This window comes from Arachis stenosperma, chromosome 5, assembly GCF_014773155.1.
Source record: "Arachis stenosperma cultivar V10309 chromosome 5, arast.V10309.gnm1.PFL2, whole genome shotgun sequence".
NCBI classification, from domain to species: Eukaryota; Viridiplantae; Streptophyta; class Magnoliopsida; order Fabales; family Fabaceae; genus Arachis; species Arachis stenosperma.
Window position 1 is genome coordinate 15,024,359 of NC_080381.1, and position 26,076 is coordinate 15,050,434.

General features: G+C 32.0%; 1 protein-coding gene across 1 annotated transcript; it reads right to left on the reverse strand.

Annotated features, from left to right (window-relative positions):
* Positions 1 to 5,987: 5,987 nt before the first annotated feature.
* On the reverse strand, positions 5,988 to 7,898 carry LOC130982725 (protein DETOXIFICATION 56-like). The gene has a single exon (XM_057906797.1). It carries the CDS (start codon positions 7,621 to 7,623, stop codon positions 6,142 to 6,144), a length of 1,482 nt encoding a protein of 493 aa, XP_057762780.1. The 5' UTR covers positions 7,624 to 7,898; the 3' UTR covers positions 5,988 to 6,141.
* Between the last annotated feature and the right edge of the window lie 18,178 nt (positions 7,899 to 26,076).

Below are 26,076 nucleotides of genomic sequence, written 5' to 3' on the forward strand. Positions count from 1 at the left end.
TCTTCACTTTTATATTCCAAAATTAATATCGTTAGTTACACAGTTCAAATAGTATATTCTGGAAATTTATGTTAAAAATGACAATAACCATTAAATAAAATAAAGAGTAAGTTTTATTAATAAGCCTTTTAAATGTTTAGGGTTTTTTCCTCTCGTAATTTAGAATTTTACTACTTTACAATCTACCAAAATATATATATAATGTAATAGGTTCATTATTAAATTTAACTTATGTATCATCATCATTTCACTAGGATAATTGCATAAACCTGACTTCAATTATAATTGATGTGACTAAATCTGATTTAACATGACCTTGAAACAAGTAAGACTAATATCTTAACCTTAAACTTGTATATACAAGAAAAAAGAAATATAAATGTTAGTTGAAACCACCAAGTTCAGGGACCTCACCTAATTGCAGAGTTATGTCGCCTTCGGGCTTGTAAAATTTTTTGAAAAGATAAAAGCATAAAATTCTCATTTTAGATTTAGTAATAAAAAATATTATATATTTATATTTGTAATTTTAAAAAAAAATAGAAATATTTTTAAAAATATTTAAAGCGAAGTTTTTTAAAATTAATTTGTGTTTATTAAAATTTAAAACCTTAATATAATATTATATATTAATTAATTTTTAAATTTAATTCTTATATTTATGTCTATTATAATATTTTAAATTTATTTTATTAAATATAATTGATGTTGTTTGTATTTATTAAAAGTCATTTTTAATTTAATTTATTAAATATAAATGTTACAATTTTTAAAAAATTATTTTTTAAAAAATAATTTTTATAAACTACTCTTAAAAAATAAAAATTTTATCAAATCAAATCTAAGACTACTCAATTAAAATATCATAGTTGGAATAATTAAGTTTTGATAGTATATTTATAAATGTTTATATAAATAGATTGGTGAAAAATATATATGCCTAATTAGCTTGTCTCTTAAGTAAAATACTCTACCTTTTTGTTTACCAAATTATTATTATTATTATTATTATTATTATTATTATTATTATTATTATTATTAACAATATATCTTTATATTTTCTTAATAAATAGGTAAAAACTTAGTTTAATTGATTTTTCTGTAGAATATATATGATTGTAGAGAACTTTCTTAAGAACTCATGGATTCATGAAATTTGTCTGTTTCAGTTTAGCATAGCTGAAGGCAGGCCTTTTTCATTGATTCAAAGTCAAGCAACGTTGCGTTCACGGGTTTATATATAAAAAATAAATAAATAAACAGGATATGTGATGTATTTACTAGGAATTGCATCACTAAGACCTTTATTAATCCAGAAAAATAACCTATGATACATTAATTGGATTTGATGTTAACCATCACAATCCATATTTCGTAATTCCATACTAAACTTCAAATCATGGAATAGGTCATAAATGTATATATAGATAAACTTCCAAAATGATGGTCTATCACCTCAGACAAATTACTTTTTTGGCAAAAACAAACAGCCTTATGGGTAAAAAGACACAGTTATTTTTAAAATAACCATTTCACCCAATCCATTGGGAAAAAAGAGAGCCTTATAATTAATTCATCATCATCATCATAGAAAAATTATTTTTATTTGTTTCTAACATGAAAGATTTTGTAACATGTGAGACAATTTAAATCTAATTCTCTAAATCTATTTTCTCTTATTATTGTTTAATACTATGACAATTCTATAGTATCTATAAATTTGTGTCTAAATTATCTAAATATGAGTGTTGAGAAATAAGATCCACTTTTTTATAAAGATATAAAACATGTGTATTTAATAATAAAAATATTTAATAAAAAAATTAACTAAAAACAATTAAAATTTATTTTATTTAATATTTATTAATTATAACAATAATTAATAAATATTAAATAAAATAAATTTTGATTTTTTTTGGTCATTTTATTATTACTGATTTTATAAACACCATAAAACACATCTTAATCCTGTGTACTATTACCAGAATATATAATATCATGTATATTTTATACATACAGATCTATAGACACATAATTTGAAAATAAAATAATCAAGACACAATGTTAAATGTTGCTGTCACACATCACAGGACAGCCCTATGTCGTGACTCGTGAGTGTTTATTGTGTCATTGACTTTGGCCTGATCTAAGTTTTCTTAATTCTACATAGATAATAATTATTAATTAAAGATAAATTAAAGGCGGAGTCCAATAAAATGCCTTTTTATTAATTATGTATACGATTAGAAATTACTTATGATATATGAACATTGATACAGACATAAAATATAATATAACATACGATATGTTAATATATAAATTTTAAAATTTTATAAAATACGAAAATATATATGTATATAAAATATAAAATATAATTTAAATAAATTATAATAATATTTTAATATTTTATTAATATTAAAATATAAATTAATTTTTTTAATTATTTTTAATGTCTTATTTTAATTATATAAGTTATTTAAAATATTTTTTTTGTTTTAATAAATAATAATATATATTATTTTTAATTTTTTTAAAAAAATATATGTTAAGAATATAAGATTAGATACGTTAATACGTGATTGTATTTAGGTGTGTCTAAACTGTTCCAAGAATTTTTTTTTATTAAGATATGGTTCGACACAACAAACACGCATATCGGACGAGTATCGGTGAGTGTCGTGTCCGAAATGTGTCCGACATGCAGACACGACAACTCAACGAAGTGTCCGTACTTCATAGGAAATTACAAAGTGTATTTGGGGTTATGAAAAAACCGAGGTGGCTTATTTAGTGTGCTATGAAATTCGAAAATCGAACCGATCATCAAACGTTTTTAATTACTAATTTATTGGTTTAATAATTTAACTGGTTCAACCGTGATTCAATCGAAATAATCGAATTATAATAAAATAATATATAAAATAATAAATAAATAAATAAACAAGTAATTAAATTATACTTTCTAGTAACTAATCACTATGTTAAATTATAATCTTTGATTATGATTTTTATAAGTGTCATATTATAATTATAATTATTTGATTAAAATCTATTAGTAGCTTATAATTTTTAAACTTGAACTAAATTTATTAAGAATTTTAAGATTTTAATTATTTTAATTTTTTTTAGACATAATATCTTTTTAAATATATATTTGTTTTAAATTATGTGTATTATAATTTATTTATATTAATATTTTAAATACATATACAGCTTATAATAATAAAAAAAGTTAATTGTTTTGTTATGGAAAATTTCAAAATTAGATAAAAGTTATAAAAAGGAAAACTTTTGTTTTTGTCTTAATGAAAAGATAGAAAGAAGTTTATTGGGCTCAATGCAGTCCAGTCAATGTGCAACATAAGGCTAAACTCTTCTAAAAAAAAAGAAATCCTTAATATATCACTATATCTTTCAATTGTTTTTTTTTTTTTGGGACCTGGATTCAATTGTTATCCTATCCCTCTCCCATTCAAACAACAATGGCGGCACACTTGTATATTGCACAATGCACATAAACAAGGTACAAGGATATATTACTTTTTTTTTTACAGCAAAGATCTTCTAGAGCACAACGGATTTTGCATTTCCATTTTTTTTTTGGGCGGGATTGCATTTCCATTGCAAAAGCCTCAAATGATATGACTTTGTCCTCTCAGGCTGAATCAGCCTTTTTTTTTTGTCATGCTGACACAGCCATTTTAAGGAAGCAACAATGTTTCAACTCTTTTTGGAGCAAGAGATAGGCTTCATGAAAAAATGGGCTGCACCAAATTTGCTTTGCCCAATTTTTTATTTTAATTATTAGCCTGTTACGCTTAGGTCCATTGAGGGTAAAAACACTACAACAGTAAAACAGGGGTTGTTTAAGAAAAGTCCTAGTTTGACGTAAAGCGTTTTCAAACATGGGCTTGAAATAAACCTTTTAAAATTTAAACATCCTCTTTTTCTTAATTAAGACAGGCTAATTAATTAAATTTACAAAAATAATTTATTTTGAGATATAATATTTTATTTTACTTTTAGTGGACATATCTTAAATAGTCGACTGGGCCTTGGACATTAAATTTGTGGTAGGTTGTGTGAAATGATGAAAAGTCCATTTGTATAATCATGGCCTTCAAAAAATGCATGCACATTACATTACCAAAACAAATATAATGGGTCTAAGTAAGAAAAAATAATGGGATAGAAGTTTTTATGTCAGTATAATGGTTTATTCGTGTCATCAATAAATTATGTAATAAATCACAAAAAACTTTTAAATCGATACTACAGGTGAATAGGAGCATCATTGGCTATTATAGGTAGGATTTGATTATGAAGTTGTTGTTAAAGAATAGGTCTATATGGTTGCAGAGGCAAGGATGCAAAGTAATTTTTAGGGTGTGTTGTATTGGTTATTATGTTAGTCAAAAAGTGAATAATTAATTATAAGTGTTATGTTTGCTAAAATCTCAATTTAATTACTATTATACGAGAGAGTTTAAGAATTAGTATTTTTATTAAAATTTGATTAGTATTTAACCAGTAAAAGAAAAATGAATAATTTTATATAATCTCACAACATTAAAAAAATTAATAATAATTAATTAATGACTATAAATTATAAAATTTAATGGTCTCTTAACACTCCTCTTATAATATTTATAAGTGTTACGTTATAAATACTAGATAAGCGATGAACTTGAACTTGGGTGGTGGCTGGGCCTAAAATTCTAGGTGCTATTGTGGAAGAAAGGTTTAGAGTAAGTTCTTTTTTTTTTTGTTGTTGTTCAACCTCCCTCCCCCCTCCTTTCCCCTCCTCCCACACACTATAACATTATCATTTTGTTTGGTTTAGAAGAATTTGAAAAGAAAGAAAATGAAGAAGAAGAAAATTGATAAAAAAAAATTAATTTTTTATTATTTAGATGAAGAAAGAAAATGAATGAAAAATATAAAAGTACATGTGAGGGTTATGTTAAAATTTTTTTTTTAAAATTAAGAAGAAAACTTAGATTAAAATGAAAAAATGGATAAAATTACAAATTTATCATTATAATATTGCTATATTATAATTTATAAACTGTATTAATATAATTTCATTTAGGTATGATTTTTTCTCTTTTTATTTTTTCTTCCATCCAAACAAAAGAAAATTTTTTTTATTTTTTTTATTTTTTTTCATTTAAACAACACAAAAAAAATTAATTTTTTTTCTATTTTCTTTTCTCTCATTTTTTTTTACCAATTTTCTTTCCATCTATTTTTCATTTTACATTGTTTATTCCAATCGCCAATCTATAATTCCAAAAAAAGTAGGATCTTTTGGAGAGTGGTTGATTTGCTAGAAAAGACGTAGCGTGGGTTAAAACTTTATTTCTTTTATTCATTTTATAAAAATAAATATATCTCCACGAATAAATATGAAAATTGGGGTAAAAGGATATGGATCAACAAGTTTTTTTTTTTCAATTTTGCATCCAAATAAATTGTGCATGTTTAGGATAAGATTAAATTTGCTTTATGAATCGAGTTAGAGAGAGATCGAAGAGGTTGGGGAAGTGATTGGGGTGTTGGGTATTTTTTTTTTAAATGAAAATAAAAACGGCAGCCTTTCGGCCCATGCTATATTGCTATTATTACACTTCTTATTGTTTTTGAATTCTCGTTTTCTTTCGGAGGCCCAAAAAGCTATATCATTCGCATACTTCCAAAAAGGGGGCGCAGATTCACACTAACGGAGCCCAATAACATAATTACAATTATGTTGTGTGGATTAATCTAACTTTATTACCCTACAACTCCCAGTACTTTTCTTCACGTGGTGAAAGAATCTACCATAAGCACCATAGCACTGCCCACACGAGCTTTGCATCTTTGGTTGCAATTTCGCTAACTAAAATGAAGTTTGTTGATGCTGAGGACGAGTGGTATACTGTGTTATCTTCCATGACTATAGCTTGTCTTGCTGTAAATTTCTTATGTCTAAATATAAGAAGAAAGAACAAACATAATCCGGAATTATGCTTCCAGTCACTTAATTAGTAGCTGCCCTTTTGTTTCTTAAAATTAGAAACACAAGCGCTACATAACATACATTTCCTATATGTTTTTTAAACTGATTGTTGTTTTGAGAAACAGAGTCCTGAAATTTTGTTAGACATGATGGTTTTGAATTGGTTCTTGAGAATCATATTTTGTGGCCAGTTGCTGTGCCTTAGAAGCTTCCACTTCCCAGTTAATCCTTGCAATAAACATGAGCAGCAGCAACAAGCAAATAACAATACCAGCAATAAGACCAATAAAGAGCCCAATAAGCCCAAGGTGAAGCTTGAATGCAAAAAGCACACCAAGGGGCAGGGTAAGGAAGTAAAATCCACCCAAATTAGCATACATGCCCAACCATGGTCTAGCTGTCCCTCTAAGTATGCCTCCACAAACCGCCACCGGAAAATTAAACACTTCCACAAGAGCCATCAGCAGCATTGTCCTTTTTACCCCTGTTATGATTCCCCTTTCATGGCTAAACAGAGGCCCCCAGGCTCCCCTTGCCCCCACCATCACCAAGCTCCCTATGCACCCGCAGGCACACCCCAATCCCAAAGAAACACACGCCGCCCGGTACGCGGGGACGGCGTGGTTGGCCCCGAGCTCGTTGGAGACTCGGGTGGAGACACAGGTGGCCAGGGACAGCATGACGGAGAAAAGCAGATAGTCGAAGTTGAGAACAATGGTGAGAATTCCGAGTGAGTCTTTAGCGTCAGTGAGGTGGCCGGTAAGCAAGATGAGAATCTCATAGCACCACCATTCCAAGCATGTGTTGAGGCAGCATGATCCACACAGCTTCAAAAGCCTAATCCAATCTTGTATGCTCTGATCCCACCACCCCCCTTCCTTCCACATGCTTCCCTTTCTGTTCTCAAGAATGGCTACGTAAATTGCCAGCAGAACCACCACTATAAGATCGGTTATCCAAACCGCCATGGAAACCCCCCCAAGGCCCATGGTTTTTGAGAGTACTATGTTGATTGGTATGTGGAAAGCAAGTGCCACGGCTGAACTGAACATGGTTGGGAGTGTTATGCTTTGGGAGCTCAAGTAGGATTTTAAGGGGCAGAAGAGCGAGGTGACAAACAAATCTGGTATAAGATATGAGATGTAGGTTTTGGCCACCGTTGAAATATCTTGGTGCTGCCCGAAGTGAATTAAGATTTTGTCAACGTTGAGCCATAGGAAAGTGATGGGAATTGTTACCAAGAGGAGCAATATGATTGTCATAAGAAGGGTCTTGTGGAGGAGTTTGAAGTTTCTAGCACCGTGAGCTTGTCCACAGATAGGTTCCATGGCGCCACACAGGCCGTTCAGGACAGAGAAGCCGGTTACGTTGGCGAAAGTGAAGCCCAGGGCACCGCCGGCTAAGCTGAGCCCGCCCAGGCGGCCTAGAAATGCTGTTGTGATGGCTGTCTTGGCAAACCAGGCAAGGTTCATGGCCACCATTGGAAGGGCTATTCCTCGTTGAATTCTCAGCTCTGAAGCCACCATCTTCCCAAGGCTTGCAGGAGCAGGTGGAGATGATTGATCATTACTTTCTACGTTTATGCTTGCCTTCTCTACCAACTCAGATTTTGCTGCTGACATTTTTGCTTTGTTTTGGTTGCTTGCTTGGCTGAGCACTAGTTCTTAAAGGATGAAATCATTGCCATTATCACAAGAGGATGTTCTTTCTAATTTGTGAAAGATTTATAGTGCTTTTATGATGACCCATGCTAGCCAGAGACCACAGCTACAACACACTTTAATTTGGTTGGTTTCTTCAAAGTACATGAGTACTTATTATACAAGGTTTGCAACATCAACCTCCTTATATTATGTTTAGTTTTTTTACCATGGCCTCTTTGATTACATGCAACAGGTTACATATTTCTAAAAAATTTAAAACATAATAATGTATAGCATAAATGGCTAGACATGTCGTCTTCTGTATCTTTAGTCTTTAAGCAAATTGGAGAAATAGAAAATGAGATGAGATATTAATATCACATGATTTTCAATAATTTTTCATATACTCTCAACAAAAATATTTATAGATAAAAAAATTAACGCAATCATCAAATTACTATCTATATATTTATATGTATTATTTTATATATTTTTAATGCATATTTTGTATATTTTAACACATATTTTACATAAATCATAAATTTTTTGTGTTGGTTTTATTTTAAACGGAAAGAGTTGTTAAAAGAAAGCATTTTAATTTGCATGGGCCCAAATGAGTAGTGGATTCTGTTTTTTTTTTTTTGTTTAATAAAGAGGATTAAAATTAGCCACAAAAATTAGTAATTAATGTAAAATATACATTTAAAAATATAAAATATACATTAAAAATAAATAATTAAACTATATATGTATTTGTATAAAAATATATAGTAACAAATCTTAATATATAAATAATATTTTTAAATTTTTAATTATTATATCAATTATCCTCGTAGCCATAGGCCCAAGATCAATTTTAAGAAACATAATCAGTTTTTTGACTTTTTTTTCCTTTTTTTTTTATTTTCTTTTATCACATGTTTATATACATCATTCTAGAACAGAGGGTCATCACAATTTTATTAGCTATTAGGAATCTTATAGAATTCTAAAAGATTTGATGTGTTGTAGATTTCAGACAAGTGCATATATATTGCATCATTATCCAGTTTCTGTTATTACTGTAGACAAAATTACAAAAAACCTTATTGTGGTTGGAGGGCTTTACTGTTTTGTGTTCCAGACTAAAAGGTAGTCTAGAGGTAAAGGAGATCACATCTCATACCTATTATGCCATGCATCTATTTCTAACTGTCTCAAATACATTAATTTTAATATAAAATTTAATCATCTGCTGATTTTGAAAAATATAATATATTTCGCACAAAATAATGATGCTCTTAAAAAAGTGTCATATATATGCAGAGGGGGAATTTAAAAAAGAAAACACTGTGCAATTTTGTTATATAAAACGCGACACATTGTCAACTTATTAACTATAGCCAATTTTAGAATATTCCCTAGATTGATGATGCCCAATAGTTAGGCTGAGAGTAATATCGACGAATGAAAAACCTTTTTTTCTTACAAAACCTATTAGAGAGTGAGACCAAAGTGACCGAAAGTGTTTATATTGCAACTCCATGCACACTAGGGCATAAATTAGATGGATGAGATTAAATGAAAGGGCATAAATTCTGATAGTAGTTACTAGGATATGCGAGTCACTCAAAGATAAGAATGTAGCATTGGGCATAAAAGAACGTAATCTTGGTATATATAAGTATATAAAGTGTAGCATTAATCCTATGATCGAATGTTGTAAGGCTATAGAATATGGGGAATATATTAATCTAGCTGTGGAGTAGGGTATTGTAGTGCGACTTTAACAGATACAGATACTTCATACATAATCGAAGCACTTATTAGCTTGTAATATTCCCACGAGATTAGGGTGAAAATAACTGAAAAGAGAACCGAAAGAAGGTCAGGCATATACCTGATGGATAAGGGCTCTTAATTTTATTTTAACTTTTTTTTTAATAATTAATTATTACATTGACTATTCACATAACTTTATTCTTATGTGAAAATAAAAAAATAATTAAAATTATTTAATGATTCGTCTCATATATTATTTTTAAATCAAAATATCTTAACATAAATAATCACCTGATTTCTGCTCTTATTAGATACTTACTTTCCAATTAAAGATACATTCACACGATTCTGTAAAGTGGTTAGTGGGATAATGAAGGGTTTGGTCCATACGCATAGCAAAAGCTTAGGTGATCATCATCTAACTTATTCTTTGCCATTATAACCACCACTAATTATTATAGTATCATTGTTGTAAACTTCACATTCACAATGCACAAGTTGAAGAATTAATAATCATAGCCATGGAAATAAAAAGCTTCTTCCACTTTAGGGTGCATGCTGGAAAGTAGAAATATATATTTCGATAACAGTTACTATGAAATTATTGTTATGGACTATATAAAATTAAATACATATTGCAGTCAAAGATCAGAGTGAGAACTGAGAACAAATGGAAAATAATCTTCTAATATATATAATGCGTGAGATACATATAAAACCATAGAAGATAGCTAGGGAGGGACGAGGAATCTTTAATTTTCTTTCCAAGTTGTGTTTAGGAAAAGAAAACTAATAATTGACACTGAATTATAAACGAAATTGAAAATACATACTATAATACCAAACATAAAGAGCTTGCACAGAAAGTTCAAATTATTGAGGGGGAAAAAGAGGCGAAGTTGTTAGCGAATATCTTTTCATTGATATTATAAAATTGGTGGAGTGGAAATCGATGTGTACTCCTTTGCTTTGTCAAGATGATAAAGATTAAAGAAGGAAGGGGTTTTATTGGAGGTGACTTTTGTTCTCAACTGATGGAACTTGGAATGAACAAATGCAAAGTTTTTTAATTTAAAGATGTATTATTATGTGCTATGCTGCTGCATTATTCATCACCACATACATTATACTTCAAAATAGGGACACACTATGCAAAGCATGGCGATTCCCACTATTGATAGGGCTTCAATCATTTATATATGGATTGCTAAAATCCAAATATTGCTTTAGGACCCTTCATCCCATCTAACGACAACCATCATCACTTACTAAGTTATTATTATCAGAGTTTGTTAAGTAGACAATAATTTTTGTAAACAATGAGAACAATATAAACTTTTAAAATTAGTCCAGCAAAATAAAAAAAATATAGGTAGATAATAAAAATATTAAACAATATGAACAATAAATATATCGGATATTAAATTCAGTAAGTGTGCGAATGATTATTCTATTATTAAGATTTAGGTGAGTAATTTAGAGTGTAATGTGTTTTACTTAAATTTAAACCAATTTTAAGACCTGTTGTTCATATTATTCAAGAAAGTCATTGATTACCTAGTATAATCCAATAAATAAAAACACATTACACTCCCAAATTATTTAATATATTTAAGATAATAATTTACACACATAATAAATTGAATATTCAATATATCTATTATTTAATATTTTCATTATCTACTTATACTTTTCTATTATTATCATATATAACATTATTGGTCCGGTCCCTTACCATTTAGGTCATGCATATTAGAGATTACTCCTCGTACATTATGTAACGTAACGTATTTGAACTGTAACTAGGGGAAGGAAAATCTAGGGTCAAAAAATTATCTTCAATTCTAACATAATAAGCAAACTCATTCCCACCAGAAAGAAAAAATTAAAAAATCCAAAGTAATAATTGCATGATAGGTAGTGCTGATTATGATAAAGGTGAGAATTTGGTCAGGAATTAACAATGGCCACCACTTGTAATAAACGTCTACCATGTTGCCTTGAAGTTTATCCAAATAAAATGCGTGATAATAAAATAATCAGTATATTAGTTTGCCAAAAAAAAAAAACACAATTATATGTTATTGATGGCCGAACGAATTAATCCACAAACTAGGGTGTGCATGCCCCGGCCTAGTCCGAAAACCAGTTCTAGTTTTCAATATTTTAAAAATTAATTTGGTGTGATTTTATTGGGTTTAGGATCGAGTAAGAATCTCAAAAATAGATCTGGTCATTATTTCGAGTTGAGTCCGGGCCATAATTTAGGTCACTCGAAATTGACCCGGTGGACCGGTCATCATACACAATTAATACTTTATGTTATTAGTGATGGATGATGATAATTATTATGTAGAATGTAAGTATTTTGTGTTATTAGTCATTATATATAAGACTATAAGATAATGTTTTATGTTTAAAATGCATAAAACTTTAGACTAATACACAATATTATGTTATTTGTATTGATTTAAATATTTGGTGTTATTAGGCAATATTAATATTGATTATGGTTATGCTTTAATTTTAGAGAATAGTTGGTTCTTGTTATATTTTTCTAAGTGAATTTTACCATGTCAAATAATGGTTTGAGTCTTAGAAATTTAGATATTTTTACATGCTAACTTACAAGAAGGTATCAAGGTAATATAATGTTAACGGCCCGATTTTCATTCGATTTTTATCTGGTATAATTGTGGCCCGAAAGTGTATAGGTTTTATCAGGTTTAGGACTGAATTTGGGTCTAACAAATAGGTCTAGTATATATTTCGGACCGAATTTAGGTCACATCAAACTCGATTTTACCCGGTCATACACACCCCAACCACAAACTAGCAAGGGGAAAGTAACTATGGGTTGATTGGCTAGTGTAACTTTTTTTTTAGGTGTACATTGGCTAGTATAACTTTATCATGACTTGACATTGGTCTGTGATATTCTAAAGCAACCAAAAGGCCTAGCAATAATGAAGGTTCAAACAACAAAATCCCAATCACAAACACAAAAAATCGTTCAAAAATCGAAATAACTTACTTTTGGGAAATAAAAGAATAAAAATAAATTTGGGCTTATGGAGTTGGAAGCTTGTGTGACTAGTTGGGCCTGAATCAGAAGTGATGAGTGTAGGGGGCTCCAGCAGACCCTGGTAAGCAGAGAGTACAATGACCAACAAACTCGAGTGTTCCCTGCTCCAACTCCATGCTGGATCCACCAATAACACCATTGACACATATACCAAAACAAAAACAAAAAAAAACCATTGCTACCGGGAAGGGGACACCTAACAAGCTCTCCACTAAATGTAATGTGGCTTCCCTCCCACCCATCACTCACTTCAATCTCTTCACACCTAGTCACCTACTGTAACAATGTAACATCTACCTACTTCAACCATAAGTAAGGGGAGGTGAAAAAAAAAAGTGTCAAGTGTTTAATCTATCTATTCATTGTCTTTTCTTTTTTATTTATTTCTAGTCCCACTTATAAAATTAAAAATGAGAAATTACATTTTATTCTCTCTAAGTGTTAAAAAAAATGAAGAGATCCATTTCCGTAATATCCCTAATACATTGATTGGAGTGTGGAGGTTTGGTTAATGGTATCATATCCTTTACAATTCTATCATGACCTTACCACCATATGTTAAATTAGTAACAACTAAACCAAATTATTGCATATACATGTTGCATGTGCAAGACCTTAATTAGGACAAGTTGCACTCCATTCCGGTGTGATGTTTTGTCAAGTACTAGTAACAACTTGTTACCAAAATCTCTAAAAACAGTAAATATTTAATTAGAAATTAAATAATTACCCCCGCTATCGCAATCAATCAAAAAAATAAATTGTATCATCATTATAACCGCATACTGCGCTCATCTCTAATTAGTAATTAAGGAACGCACAATTGACAATCCTGCATCATCGTCATAAATGGTAAACCTATAACTCAATGGTTCTTACTTATTTGGGTCCTTTTAAATTTTAATTCGTTTCTCATACAAGCCATTCTTTTATATCAGAATAATTTTATTTGAGAATAATGGCTCCGCTGATTCTGAGAAGAAACTACTCCCACGTCGACTACACTTAATACAGAACATAAAAAATCCCTCTACAATATTTGAAAAGGTAAGCTAATAAGTAATCATTCTTGTTTAATGATGCATAAAGCAAAGTAAATGGTGGAGGAGACGTGGCATATATAGTGAAAATAATATACCATAGTGATGGTGGTGATGGACATGTGGGGGTGTCATGCAAGAATGTGGGAAACCAAAACCAATCTAAATTCAGGGAATGCACGAAATCATGAAGCTGATTTGGGGGGTTTAGGTTAATAGTTTCAATTAGTAATAGTTTATTATAACTGAAAGTTTGAAAAATGTTGGTTTAGGTGAGGTTGGAGGAAAACGTGGACGTGGATGGAGTGTCCCACGGAAAGAAAGACATGCGGCGCCGTTGTATGAAAAAAGCCCTCTGCTCCTCTTCTCAAATCTCAAATGCCGAGGCAGCAGAGACCGAGTGAGAACGGTCAAAAAGCGACGAGGAATAGTGGGTCCCGCAAGAATGGGTTTGCACATTGCAGTTTTCTTTTCATGTGAGAGTTGGGGCCCACCAACTCCCGCTTTGGCGGGAAGCCGTCTATTCCCGCCACACTATGGTAACTAACCCCACAACTGCCGTTTAGTTAAACAGTTGGAGCGTCGAGGCTCGAGGCACGGACATAAAGAAAGACAATAGGCAGCCGGGGAACGTGTTTTCTGACCCAATGTCATGTGATCAAAGATCAGATATCACACTAGCCATACCAGCCCCTTCCTAACACCTGTCAGTTCAGACAGAGTTGCCGTTGACCCTTGTAAGAGAGACACAGAGAGAAATACTTTCTATATGAAATTATGAATTAAGCCAACATAAACATATCTTTAAATGCGCTTTTTAATTTACATATTGTACCCTAGGTGGTTTATGATAATGATATGAGGGTGGCTGGTGTGTAACCAAGTTGTGGTGTCAGGGGGAAAGGGACTCGGACCCTTCGAGTTCAAGGCACAAAACGCATGGTCCGAGTCCAGCACATGTGGCTCAGGTTAGTGAGGGACTCGGACCCTTCGAGATGGCTAGCTTCACGGACCGTCCGATTTTCGTTGGACTAGTCGCACGGTCCGAGTTGGTGCCAACAATGGACACGCGTCGCTTTCCCGTTGAGTCCTTAAACGGTGCCCCTCATAAACACAGAAAGAGAAGTTAGCTCCCTCACCATTCGAATCCACACTTCACTCCCACTAACCTTTCTCCCTCACAGCCTTCTTCTTCATTTCTCTGAGTTTTGCATGGTGGAGGAGCAACAACAATGCCCAAAAAATATAAAATTAAAGATGTTGATCGATCTGAACTTCATATTATTCACTATCTCAGTGATTCTGATTATGTAAGTATTTTTTTAATTTTTTTTTAAATTTTTTAATTTTTTATAGTTATAATTATTAAAATATAAAATTTCAATATTATGATTGTTGTTAGACACACAGTTGAAGAATATAAATAGAATGATTATGACTAATTTATGAATATTAGTTAGATTATTTTAAAATATTTTGAACAGATTAATAATTATATTTATGATGATTAAAAATTTTCTTATGATTATATTATTGTTAGACATGCATTTGAAAAACATAAATGGAATGAGTATGACTTATTTTTTATTGTTTGTTAGATTTATTTAAAATTATTTTACAGATTATTAATTATATAAATCATGATTAGGAAATTTGTTATGATTATGTTGTTGTTAGATATGTAGTTGAAGAATATAAATAGAATGGTTATGACTAATTTTTAAATATTTGTTAGGTTTTATTTAAATATTTTTTTACAGATTATTAATTATATATATCATGATAAGAAAATTTTTTATGATTATCTTGTTGTTGTTGTTTAGTTTTGTGTTTTTTGCTGTAGTAGTAAGTAGTAGATAATGTAAATTTTTTATAAATTTATTTATTTTTCGGTTCCGCTACGTTACCAACAACATATCTACCAACTCTTATTTATAATTGTGTTTCATGAAAGTGTGTTCGTAGATGTGTCTAATAAAAATGTCTTTTTTATAACTGTGTTTAATAGAAGTGTCTTTATAGATATATTTTCTGGATGTGTCTCTTTATATATGTATTTAAAATATATTAATTACTAGACACATCTACGAACACACTTCCATAAAACACAAATATAAATAAGAGTTGGCAGAAGTTGGCGAATAATATGTTGGTACCCTATACTTTTCCTATATTTTTTAGTATAATTATTATTTGTAAGCCAATGTTATTTAAATGTGTTTTTAAGAAATTAAGTATAGTTGTTATCGATTTTGGTTAAATGTAATTATTATTGTGATAAAGTGTTAATGCTGAGTTGATTAGAAAGGTTATTTTAATTAAGCCATGTTAGATATTTCTTTATGAGAATATTTAAATAATTTTAATTGTAGTAATTATTATTAGCAAGTTAATTATTACCGTTGTTAGAATATGAATGATGGCATATACAGATTATTAATATTTTGTATTGCAGGGGAAAAATTTTTTAACAAAAGAGTAATTAATTAACGTTCGATATTATTGTGGATGTTGTAAATATTGTTGAGATTTATGATTAGGAATATATGTATTTGTAATGAGTTTTATTAGCAGTTATGAATACTTTTGAGGATTAACTAGTTAAATTTAGAAGTTACAAGAATTAGTTGTATAAGGATTCAGTCAAAGGATTGATGATGGTAAGTTAGTAATTCTTAATAATTTGATTAGTAATTTGTTATGTTTTTTTTTGTAGAAATTAAGAATGTTGACATGTAACCATCCACTTCCTCCGGATCGGTACAACGAAAGGGTGGAGGATCATCTACGAATTACCGGGTTCTATCATGCATCTCAGATTGGGATAGTGCAATGTCAGAAAGCATTGGTAAATGCTCTAATTGAACGTTGGCACCCAGAGACACATACGTTCCACCTTCCCATTGGTGAATGTGCTGTGATACTTGAAGATGTAGCTCTGATGCAAGTTGGTTTGCATGCAACTTCGAGGTCACGACTTCGGAGAACACATGGCCAGCATTAATCCGCGCTTCTGCCTCTGCTCTTTTTCTGGTGAAAAGCTCGTTTAGCCTGTAGAATGTTGCCTTGACAATAGCAGTAATCGGAAGATTGCGTGCACCCTTCAACACTGAATTGATGCATTCTACTAGATTCGTTGTCATGTGACCCCATCGGTATCCACCATCAAACGCCAATGCGTACTGTTCGCGAGGAATTCGGTTTAACCAGTTGGTATACGCTTTCCCCCGTTCCCGCAATCGCTGGTAACGCACTTCATACTCCCGCACCGTCTTGGAATATCCTAGAGGATAGCAACAAAAAAAAGAAAAATTATAAATGTCGAAAACAAATATTAATATTTAACAAATGTTAATAAGTTACTTAAATTTAGTAAATGATTACCTATGTTGACGACCAATTTTTGGAGGTACGGTGCCTTGAATTTTCGCAGAAAATTCGACTCTATATGCCTGATGCAGAACATATGAAAAGCTCTAGGAGGTGACCAGGCTCCGTTACTCCGTTCCACAGCTGCATTGATGGATTCGTGTCGGTCGGATATTAGTCCCACACCATCCCGAGTGACAACATGTTGACGCAAGTTACTAAGGAAAAAGTGCCATGCATCAGAAGTCTCTCCCTCGACAATAGCAAACGCAATTGGGACGATATTGTTGTTGCCATCCTGTGAAACTGCGACTAGGAGACAACCCTTATACTTTTCGTACAAGTGAGTCCCGTCCACCTGGACAACTGGCTTACAATGTCTGAATGCCCTGATACAGGGTAATAACTCCAAAATACTCTATGCAGTACCCGAATATGACCAACCAAGTCATCGCCTTGGTATGCAGGCATATTCTCAAAATGGACAACAGCTGATGGCTCCTTATGACACATGGCCTCAAACCATATAGGCAACGCTTCGTACGATGCCTCCCAACCTCCAAATATTTTTTATACTGCCCTTTGCATAGCCAACCATGCTTTTCGATAACTAACAGTATAGTTGAACTTCGATTGCACTTCTGCTATAACCGATTTTACCTTTAAAGAGGGGTCAGCCTCAACCAATGGCTTTATTGCTTCTGCAATTGTGATGGAGTCCAGCTTCGAATGATCCTGTGAAATGGTGGCTCTGGTACAAGTGTGACTACCATTATACCTCCTTATAACCCAACAATACTTCCTGCTGATCAGACTAACCCTGATAAGCCAATCACACCCTGACCCATACTGTGTACACTTGGCATAAAATGTCAAAGGCTCAGACTCATACACCCGGTAGTCTACGCTTCGTCGTATGGTATACTCTTTTATTGCCTTAATAACAGCTTTCCGGGAACTAAACTCCATTCCAACAGCAAATTCACCATCTGCGACAATAAGAACTTCTGCCAGGACAACAAGCATGGGAAAAATTTCAATAAATACGTATATATTTCAAAACCATACTAAATCAATATTAACTGCATCAAGTATGACATAAATCCGACCCTAACATCATGTTACTGGGTAACTTTTTTCACAAATACCGACATGAACGTCAGATGTAAAAAACCGGTCCAGACCGACCGGGTCGACCGTCAACCCCGATGAACCAAATACGGACCGGCCGGTTCTCTAAGTCATACCTACAAACACACGTTAACTTTCATTTTCGTAACGTAGAGAATTTTATTATTATTTTCTACCCAATACCTATAGTGTATAACGTAAATAATAATAAAATATTAACTTCTATGTTCTATATTCGTTTAAAATAACGTTATATGTTTCAAATGTTACTGAACACATATGTTGACTTTTATTTTTTTAACTTCTTACTATTTTTTAATTTTTTTTTTACATAGGATCGGGTCAACCGGTTCAATGTCTAACACATACATGACATCAACGCATGCTAAAATAATGGTTAATAAATACTAATTCATTCATAAATAATTCAATAACTAAATAAAAAAAACTATTATTTTTTATTAACGTACCTGCAGTCATATATTCCGGAAACTCCGGAACATGCATGGCTTCCAAGTCCAGAACTCGCATGAATGAAGGCTCCCCAAACGGCATATCGTTTGCGAGTGCATCTGCCACCTCTGTCACATCTGGATCCATATTTCCCTCACCATGATCTTCATCTCCATCTGCACCAACACATTCGTAGTTGCTTTCGAACTCTTCTTCACTGTCACTATTATAATCTTCCCGTAGAATGTTTCGGTCTGTCTCAGATTGTTCAAACTCAACATACAACTCGATAAACGAGATCTGGGCCCGGTTTTCAATATACATTGAAAACATCTCCTGCATGCTCGCTTCGTCCGTCACATATCTTGTTTGAAATTGGACAAACTCACCAAATACCGGTATGGGATATCTGTATAGAACACAGGATATTTTTTTTGCCCTCTCAGAATGAATCTTCTCACAGATCAAACCTTTGAGTTCTTCAAAGGAAATGATAAAAGGAATAACAACATCTATTGGATTTTCACAAATAAATTTTACCCCTTCAGACGTTTGTAATAAAATTTGACCAAAATAATACACCTTTACTAGTACTCTATCACTCATTTCTCCTACTCACAAAAAAAAAAAAACATAACATTAACTACTAACTTCTGTGATTTTGAACAAGCATAAAAGAGATCCAGAAGAACGAAACAGAGGAAGCGGCGCAGAAGAAGGGGAAGAAGACGGGTAACCTAACACTAACTCGTTGCACACTTTTATATAGACTCTATACTCAACTCGGACCATCCGACTAGGTTAACTTCATTCAAAAATATATTCAACAACCAAATCGGACCACGCGTTTTCATAAACCGGTTCTGCCATCTCTAGCCAAAAGGGACGGTCCGACTCCAATTGCTACATGCAACTCGGACCGTGCGTGTTCTCTTCCACCTCAGCCATATCGCAGGGTCCGATTTATCCGCAACAAACCATTTTCCCTCCCCACCACAAATCGGACCGTGCGTCTTCCGGTTTAGCAAATTCACAAACGAAGAACTCGGACCGTCCGAGTTCTTCTCCCAAAAGCTACCAAAATTCTGCCCCACATACATATTTAACCCACCTTAATTCCATATCGATGAAAAGCTCACGTATAGGCTCCATTTCCATAAAATTGAGCCCTTTAAATGAGATAAAGTGATAAACTCCTCAACTACTGTACATAAGATGAGTTCATCATTTGTTATTTCATTATCAAAATAACATCAAACAAAAGAAATATGTATTCTCAATTTTATCAATTTTTTAAAAATCAAATTGCTCAATATAGTTTCTTTGTTTTCGTATATCAAGTATTTATTTCGAAGGAATATAATGAAAAAAGTAAAAACAAATGGAAGAAAAAAATGAAATAGAAGTTTAATTTTTTCTTTAGTTGTTTAAATTAAAAAATGTATATAATCAATTTCTTTTCTATAATTCTCTTTTATTTTTTAAAAAATATTAGAGCATTAACAGAATTTATTGTGTTTGACTAATAATTAGTCAGTTATTTAAAAATGTAAACTAAAAATATATTATTAGATTATTAAATCAAATAAATTAAAATAATAACTAAAAATACTAGCAAAAACTAATAAATTTTGTTACCTCTTGAATTTTTTTTAATCAAATAAAAGAAATTAATCTATGTTTTTTATTCTTTCTTCCATTAATTTTTTTTTACACCTCACCTCAAACAAACAAAGCCCAAGAGTAATAATGTATAAATTTATGACTTCGTGTATAGTATGTAAATCTCTCCTACAAAACAATATCTATCTTAAAGCAATTTATTTTATCAAATTCTAATAATCTATCCAGAATAGAAAACAGAAAGGAATCATGGATAATCAACAATAAGGGATACATCCATGGCCGCATTATGATTCTGATTAACACGCCTACATTATGATTAACACACGTAGACTGTACTCAAATTATTCAATTACGCCTTTTATAAATAATGCATCCATTATTTTATGAGTTTTTACAAAGTCATTGTCATGATCAACTAACTCTAATAATAATATTTTGCAACAACTTACCATAAAGTGGTTACTATTCTGCTACTACTTATTATGATATTCCCAAATAAATCGGAGGTAGTATGGCTCTTAACTTCAGTTTGATCTGAAAAACTTGGTTCCGCAACAAGATTTTGGAGTTGCCTCGTCAAATTTTGGGTAATTAACACCACTAAATCAATTATTTTTTAATATTATATGATTGTCCTAAAAATAAAAGTACTACATGAATGTCTAAATTTACACTAAAATGATGTAAATTAAGATTATTGAATTTGATTTATATAGAGTACATGTAAATTAAATGAATTGGCTTTAATTTATAAGAAAAGAGCGTAATGACAAACAAATCGAAGCTATTAATGTCGATTTACTTAAGTATATTAACAACAATATAAATCGAAACTACTGATTTGATTTATATATATATTGGGACAATGTAGTAAGTTCAATTTAGGTTTAATTATTCTGTTGGTTCATATAGTTTTACGAGATTTTTAATTAAATCTCTATATTTTTTTTCTTTTTAATTGGATTCCTGCACTAAATTTGTTTTTCAATTAAGTCCCTCTTAATAGTAATTGCTTAATTGTATAGGGACTCAATTAAAAAAAATTTGTACAAAGACCCAAATAAAAGGAAAAAAAAGTCTAGGGACCCAATTAAAAAAAAGTTAATACAAGGACTCAATAAAAAAGAAAAAAAGTATAGAGACCTAATTAAAAATTTCGCAAAACTATAGTCTACAGGGACCAATAGAGTAATTACACCTTCGATTTATCTATGTGCATCACTTATACAAAGATGAATAAAACGTTAAATCCTAGTTAAAGTGGGCTCACAATGGCCAGTAAAGATTATTTTTTAGTTTTTGTACACTGTACAGGGACGAGTAGAATGATTTAAAAATAGGACAATTTAATAATATTGAAAGCCAATTAATTTAAAAACGTTATTTAAAAAATAAATCTTTCTCATAATTATATAATTATGAATGTATGATATGAAAAATACTTTTCAAAAAATTATTCTAATGCTTGACTTCTAAATAGCGAATTATTCATTTAAATAGTTAAATTTTTATATAACCTAATATAACAAAAGAGTAATGCTACACATCCAAATATTTTTGTTAATCAAGTCCAACCAAGTTGGTCTAATATAAATAAAAATCAGCTATAGATAGTATTATTTCAAGCCTTATTATTTAACTTGGTTAGACTTGGTTTATAAAAAAATTTAAATATATAACTGTTACGATGGGTAACCGGCAGTGGGTTGGACTCGTTGGGTTAGCCCAATCGTCTGAAGGAGGAAGTCTCCGACTTGGTATGCGTCTGAGAGCCGCCGTCCAACTTGTGTGTTTGAAAGAATGGGAGGTGGTACATGTAAAGACACTCTGATGCTTAATCTACATATAGCTTCCACGTAGTGGATTCTTCCTCTTTATCTCCTGCGTATTCTGCTAAAAAGTCGGTGAGGCACTGGGCTTTTATTACAGCCCAAGTTTTGTACTGTAGGTCGAACTCGGATAACTCTATTACCCATTGAATCATTCTACCCGCAATATCCGTCTTTTGGAGGATTTACTTCATAGGCTGGTTTGTTCAAACCTTTATTGTGTGAGCTTGAAAATAAGGCCGTAACCTTCGAGAGGCTATTATTAAGACATACGCAAACTTCTCGAGTTTTTGATACCTTAATTCAGAGCCTTGTAGGACTTTGCTGGTGAAATATACAGGATGCTGCCCGATGTAACACCCTTACTATCAGAAGTCACGTTTCCAGCTGCGCTACTCTGATTGCAAGAAGTATTATGACTACTTTACATACTAAATATTAAAATAAGAGCCTGTGACTCGATACTGTATCGCTGATTTCTTTGAAAACCGGAAATAAATACTTTCTTAAGAAAAATACAAGCAGGCATAGATTCACATACAAAACTCCTTACATAATATCTCATAAAATGATATACATATAAAACATACAACTCCTATCCCTCTTACAAACTTGTAATAACAAAGACGAGGAAAGAAAATAATCTAATTAACACAACAGCATATAAACCAAACACAGTATAACTCCTCTTAATGCCTCTTCATCCGGTTCCTAAAAAGGTAAAGCTGTAGGGGGTGAGAACCTAACCACACGGTCTCACTAGGGAGTTTCAAAGTTGTCATAAGAAGATATTTAATACGAAAATTGTTTTCAAGCTCAGTGATTTTCATTGCCTTATGAATCTTTTAAAAACCAATAGGTAATTATTCAAAACCTTTTCAAAGAAACAATGTTTAATCTTTCAGAAATACGAAACCTTTCCTTTCTTAAAAGAAAATCTCAATCAGAAAACCAACCATGCAATCAACAACTAACGCAATCATTAATTCAGCACCAAAGTTTATTCTCAAATGTAGCACGCCAGGACAAACACAGGCAAGATAGACAAGGAAAGCACAAGTAGGTATCAGTTATAGCAAATAGATCAAGTAGCAGTTAAGAACAGTTTAGCAATTAGGCAAACTCAAACAAGTTCAAACCCAAACAAAGCATACAAATGCATATGATGCATGCCTGTCCTATGGCTGATGAGACTCATCTGTCGGTTATCCAGCCAAACCCGACAAGTCTGAATTGTCCTTAGACTGTCCCCCGACGTGCATCCCCAAGAGTCTATGCATAGCTTTTTCTCAAATAATCAATATTGCTCAATGGGGGTAACATTCCCGAGAATTTATATAGTGCCCGGTCACACTTACGTCGTAAGGTCAACAGAGTATCGAGTTTTCAACCTGGTACACGTGGTGGCAAGCCATGGTACTTTATCCAGGGAACCTCGTATCTCAGATAATTCAAAGATCATAAGCCATGTGAATAATTCAAAGTTCATGTCTCAACATTCTCAACATTATCAACATCATAATCATTCATCAATCCAAATCTCATTTCCAAATTCATTCAAAAACCATATTTCAAAGAAAATCCTCATTATCCTTCTTTCCATTCCATCCATTAACAATCCCAATTCAAAACATAATTCTTTCTCTGATAAATAAATCAATCTTAAAACATATAATGATTAAGAACAAAAATTTTTAATTAATTACTTCAAATAAAACTTTCAATTTTATAAAATTTCGGCAGCATCTCCTCTAAAACTCGGACTCTGCCACCCTTTCCGGGTCCCAACCAAACCAAACCAAGTGCCTGTTAATCATTCAAATCATTTCTAATAACCATTTTCACAACAACCATACTCAATCCAAGGAAACTATAAAATCCAGAATCCAATCAATGATTAAGAACTCTCGGTTTTCTCAAACAGTTTCAAACCGAACCATTCCTCAAACCCTGTTCGAACCATTTTCAAAATAGTAAATTATTATCAGTAAACAAATCGTTTTCAAATATTAAGTCCTTTCCAAATTTGCTTTAAAATCAAATTCCGACATCAAATCAAATTTCAATATTAAATATTTTCTAAAATCAAACCATTTCTAAAGTTAAACTAAATGCCAATAATAAATCTCCTCCGATAATTCAAGGAAAATCACTTTAACAATATCATTCAACTAATCAAAACACCCAACCTTTTCAATCGATCAATATGTCAATCAAACTAATAATCTCATTTATCCAAAACAACTCAATCCAATTCACAAGACTTACGAAATCACAGAAATGTATTTAACACATTAATATCGATTTATAACAACTCTGGAAAGAAAAGCAAGTTTAAGAAAGACGCCCCTACCTCGATGTCTCAATCGCAGAATTTAACTCAATAATCCCCTTTATCCCCAATTCATGGCAGCAGCAACGATCTTAGCAGCTCCATTATCAATTATGACTTTGCAATAGATAAATCGACAGTGGCTAGAATGGAAACATATTTCTGTAATTAGAGTGAGGGTAGCACAAGGAATCCAAATAGCAGTAGGACAAAGGCAGAAACATTATAAATTTCAGAATTAAAGGAGTTGAAATCAAAATAGGAAGAATAGTGCTACCCGAGACAATAACAGCAGCGACTCCTTCTAGGCTTGACGGTGAGATTTACGGCAAAATCTTCAAAACAACCGGTAGTAGCTTTAAAGAGGACAGAACCGCAAACCCTAATAATCAGAACAAAAGCTAGAAGCAAAAACAGAACAAAACCAAAAGTAAAAACAGAACGAAAACCAAAAGCAAGAATGCTTGCCTCGGTTCATCTTCACAGTGTTGGCGAGCTCCCACGGCGACGACGGCTAGGGCTCTGGTGGCGATGATTCCTTTAACGGCGGCAGTCCTCTCTAACACCTGGGATGGTGATGGAAACAACCTCCCTCTTCTCCCCGATTCGTGATTCCGGTGGCGACAGGATCCTCGGCGGCAGCGAACAAAACGATGACAGCATGAACGGCGCACAGGCAGTGGTGAGAGCGAGCTTGGAGCAACGGATCACAGTGGCTCTTCACCCTCTTCGTGTAGGGTTCTCCTTCTCCCGGCGACCCAGCTGCGGCGGCGACGGAGGAACGGCGACGACAGTGCCGGCGCGGACCCTTGACGACAGTGACTTGGCGGCAAGCTGACGCGGTCCCCATCTCTCTCTGCCCTTACTCGTGTCTTCCTCTATCCTCGCCACTGCTCTCCCTCAGCTGGTCCTTCGACGGTAATGGCGATGCAGCAGCTTCTGGCGGCTCTCTCTCTCTCTCTCACAGACGTATCACTCTCGTTCTCCCCTCGGTTCTCTCCTGCGCTGGTGGTGTGGTCAGTTCCCTTTTTCCCCTCACTTCCTGATTCACATCGCAACTCTCTTCTTTCTTTTTCCCTAATTCTATTTCCTTTTTTCTGTTTTCTTTCTTTCCTGGTAGCTTGGGGATTTGGGGGTAACGATGAGGTGAGTGACGATGGGTAAAGGAATTAGGGTTAGAATTTTAAGTATTTTAGGTAATTTTAACAAAATTAGGGATATAGAGTATTAATTAAAAACCTAATTTAATTTATTAAAATTATTTTGAAAATGTTATTTGATTATTAATTTACTAATTAACTTTTAATCGAATATTTTAATTTAAAATTAAAGATAATATAATTAATTTTCTTTGTTTATAAAATTAAAGTATTAAATTCTATAATCTCTATTATTTAACTAAATTGTATAAAATTTTTATTCTTTTGCAACTGTTAAGCTGTATAACTTAAATATAAAAAATTATTCAATAACTATAAAATTAAGTAAAATTTTTAATTTAATTGTCAAAACTTGATTTAATTACTTTTAATAAAATAATTTATAAAAATAAAATCTTTAATGAATAAATAAATTGATATTAACTCATAATAATATTTTTTTGAAAATTATGGGTCTTACATCTTACCCACCTTATAAAAATTTTCGTCTTCGAAAATTAAAATATCATATGAAATAATACAGTCTTTACACTCTACTTTTTAAACATTTTATAGAAAAGTATGGAATCTTAGTATGCATATATAAATGTTCAAAACTTTACAAAAACTTGGAGGAACAAAATAGGGGTGCAAATCAAGATAGGTG

Excerpts from the sequence above, each read along its gene's own strand:
- LOC130982725 (XM_057906797.1), bottom strand. The coding sequence starts at position 7,623 with ATGTCAGCAGCAAAATCTGAGTTGGTAGAGAAGGCAAGCATAAACGTA.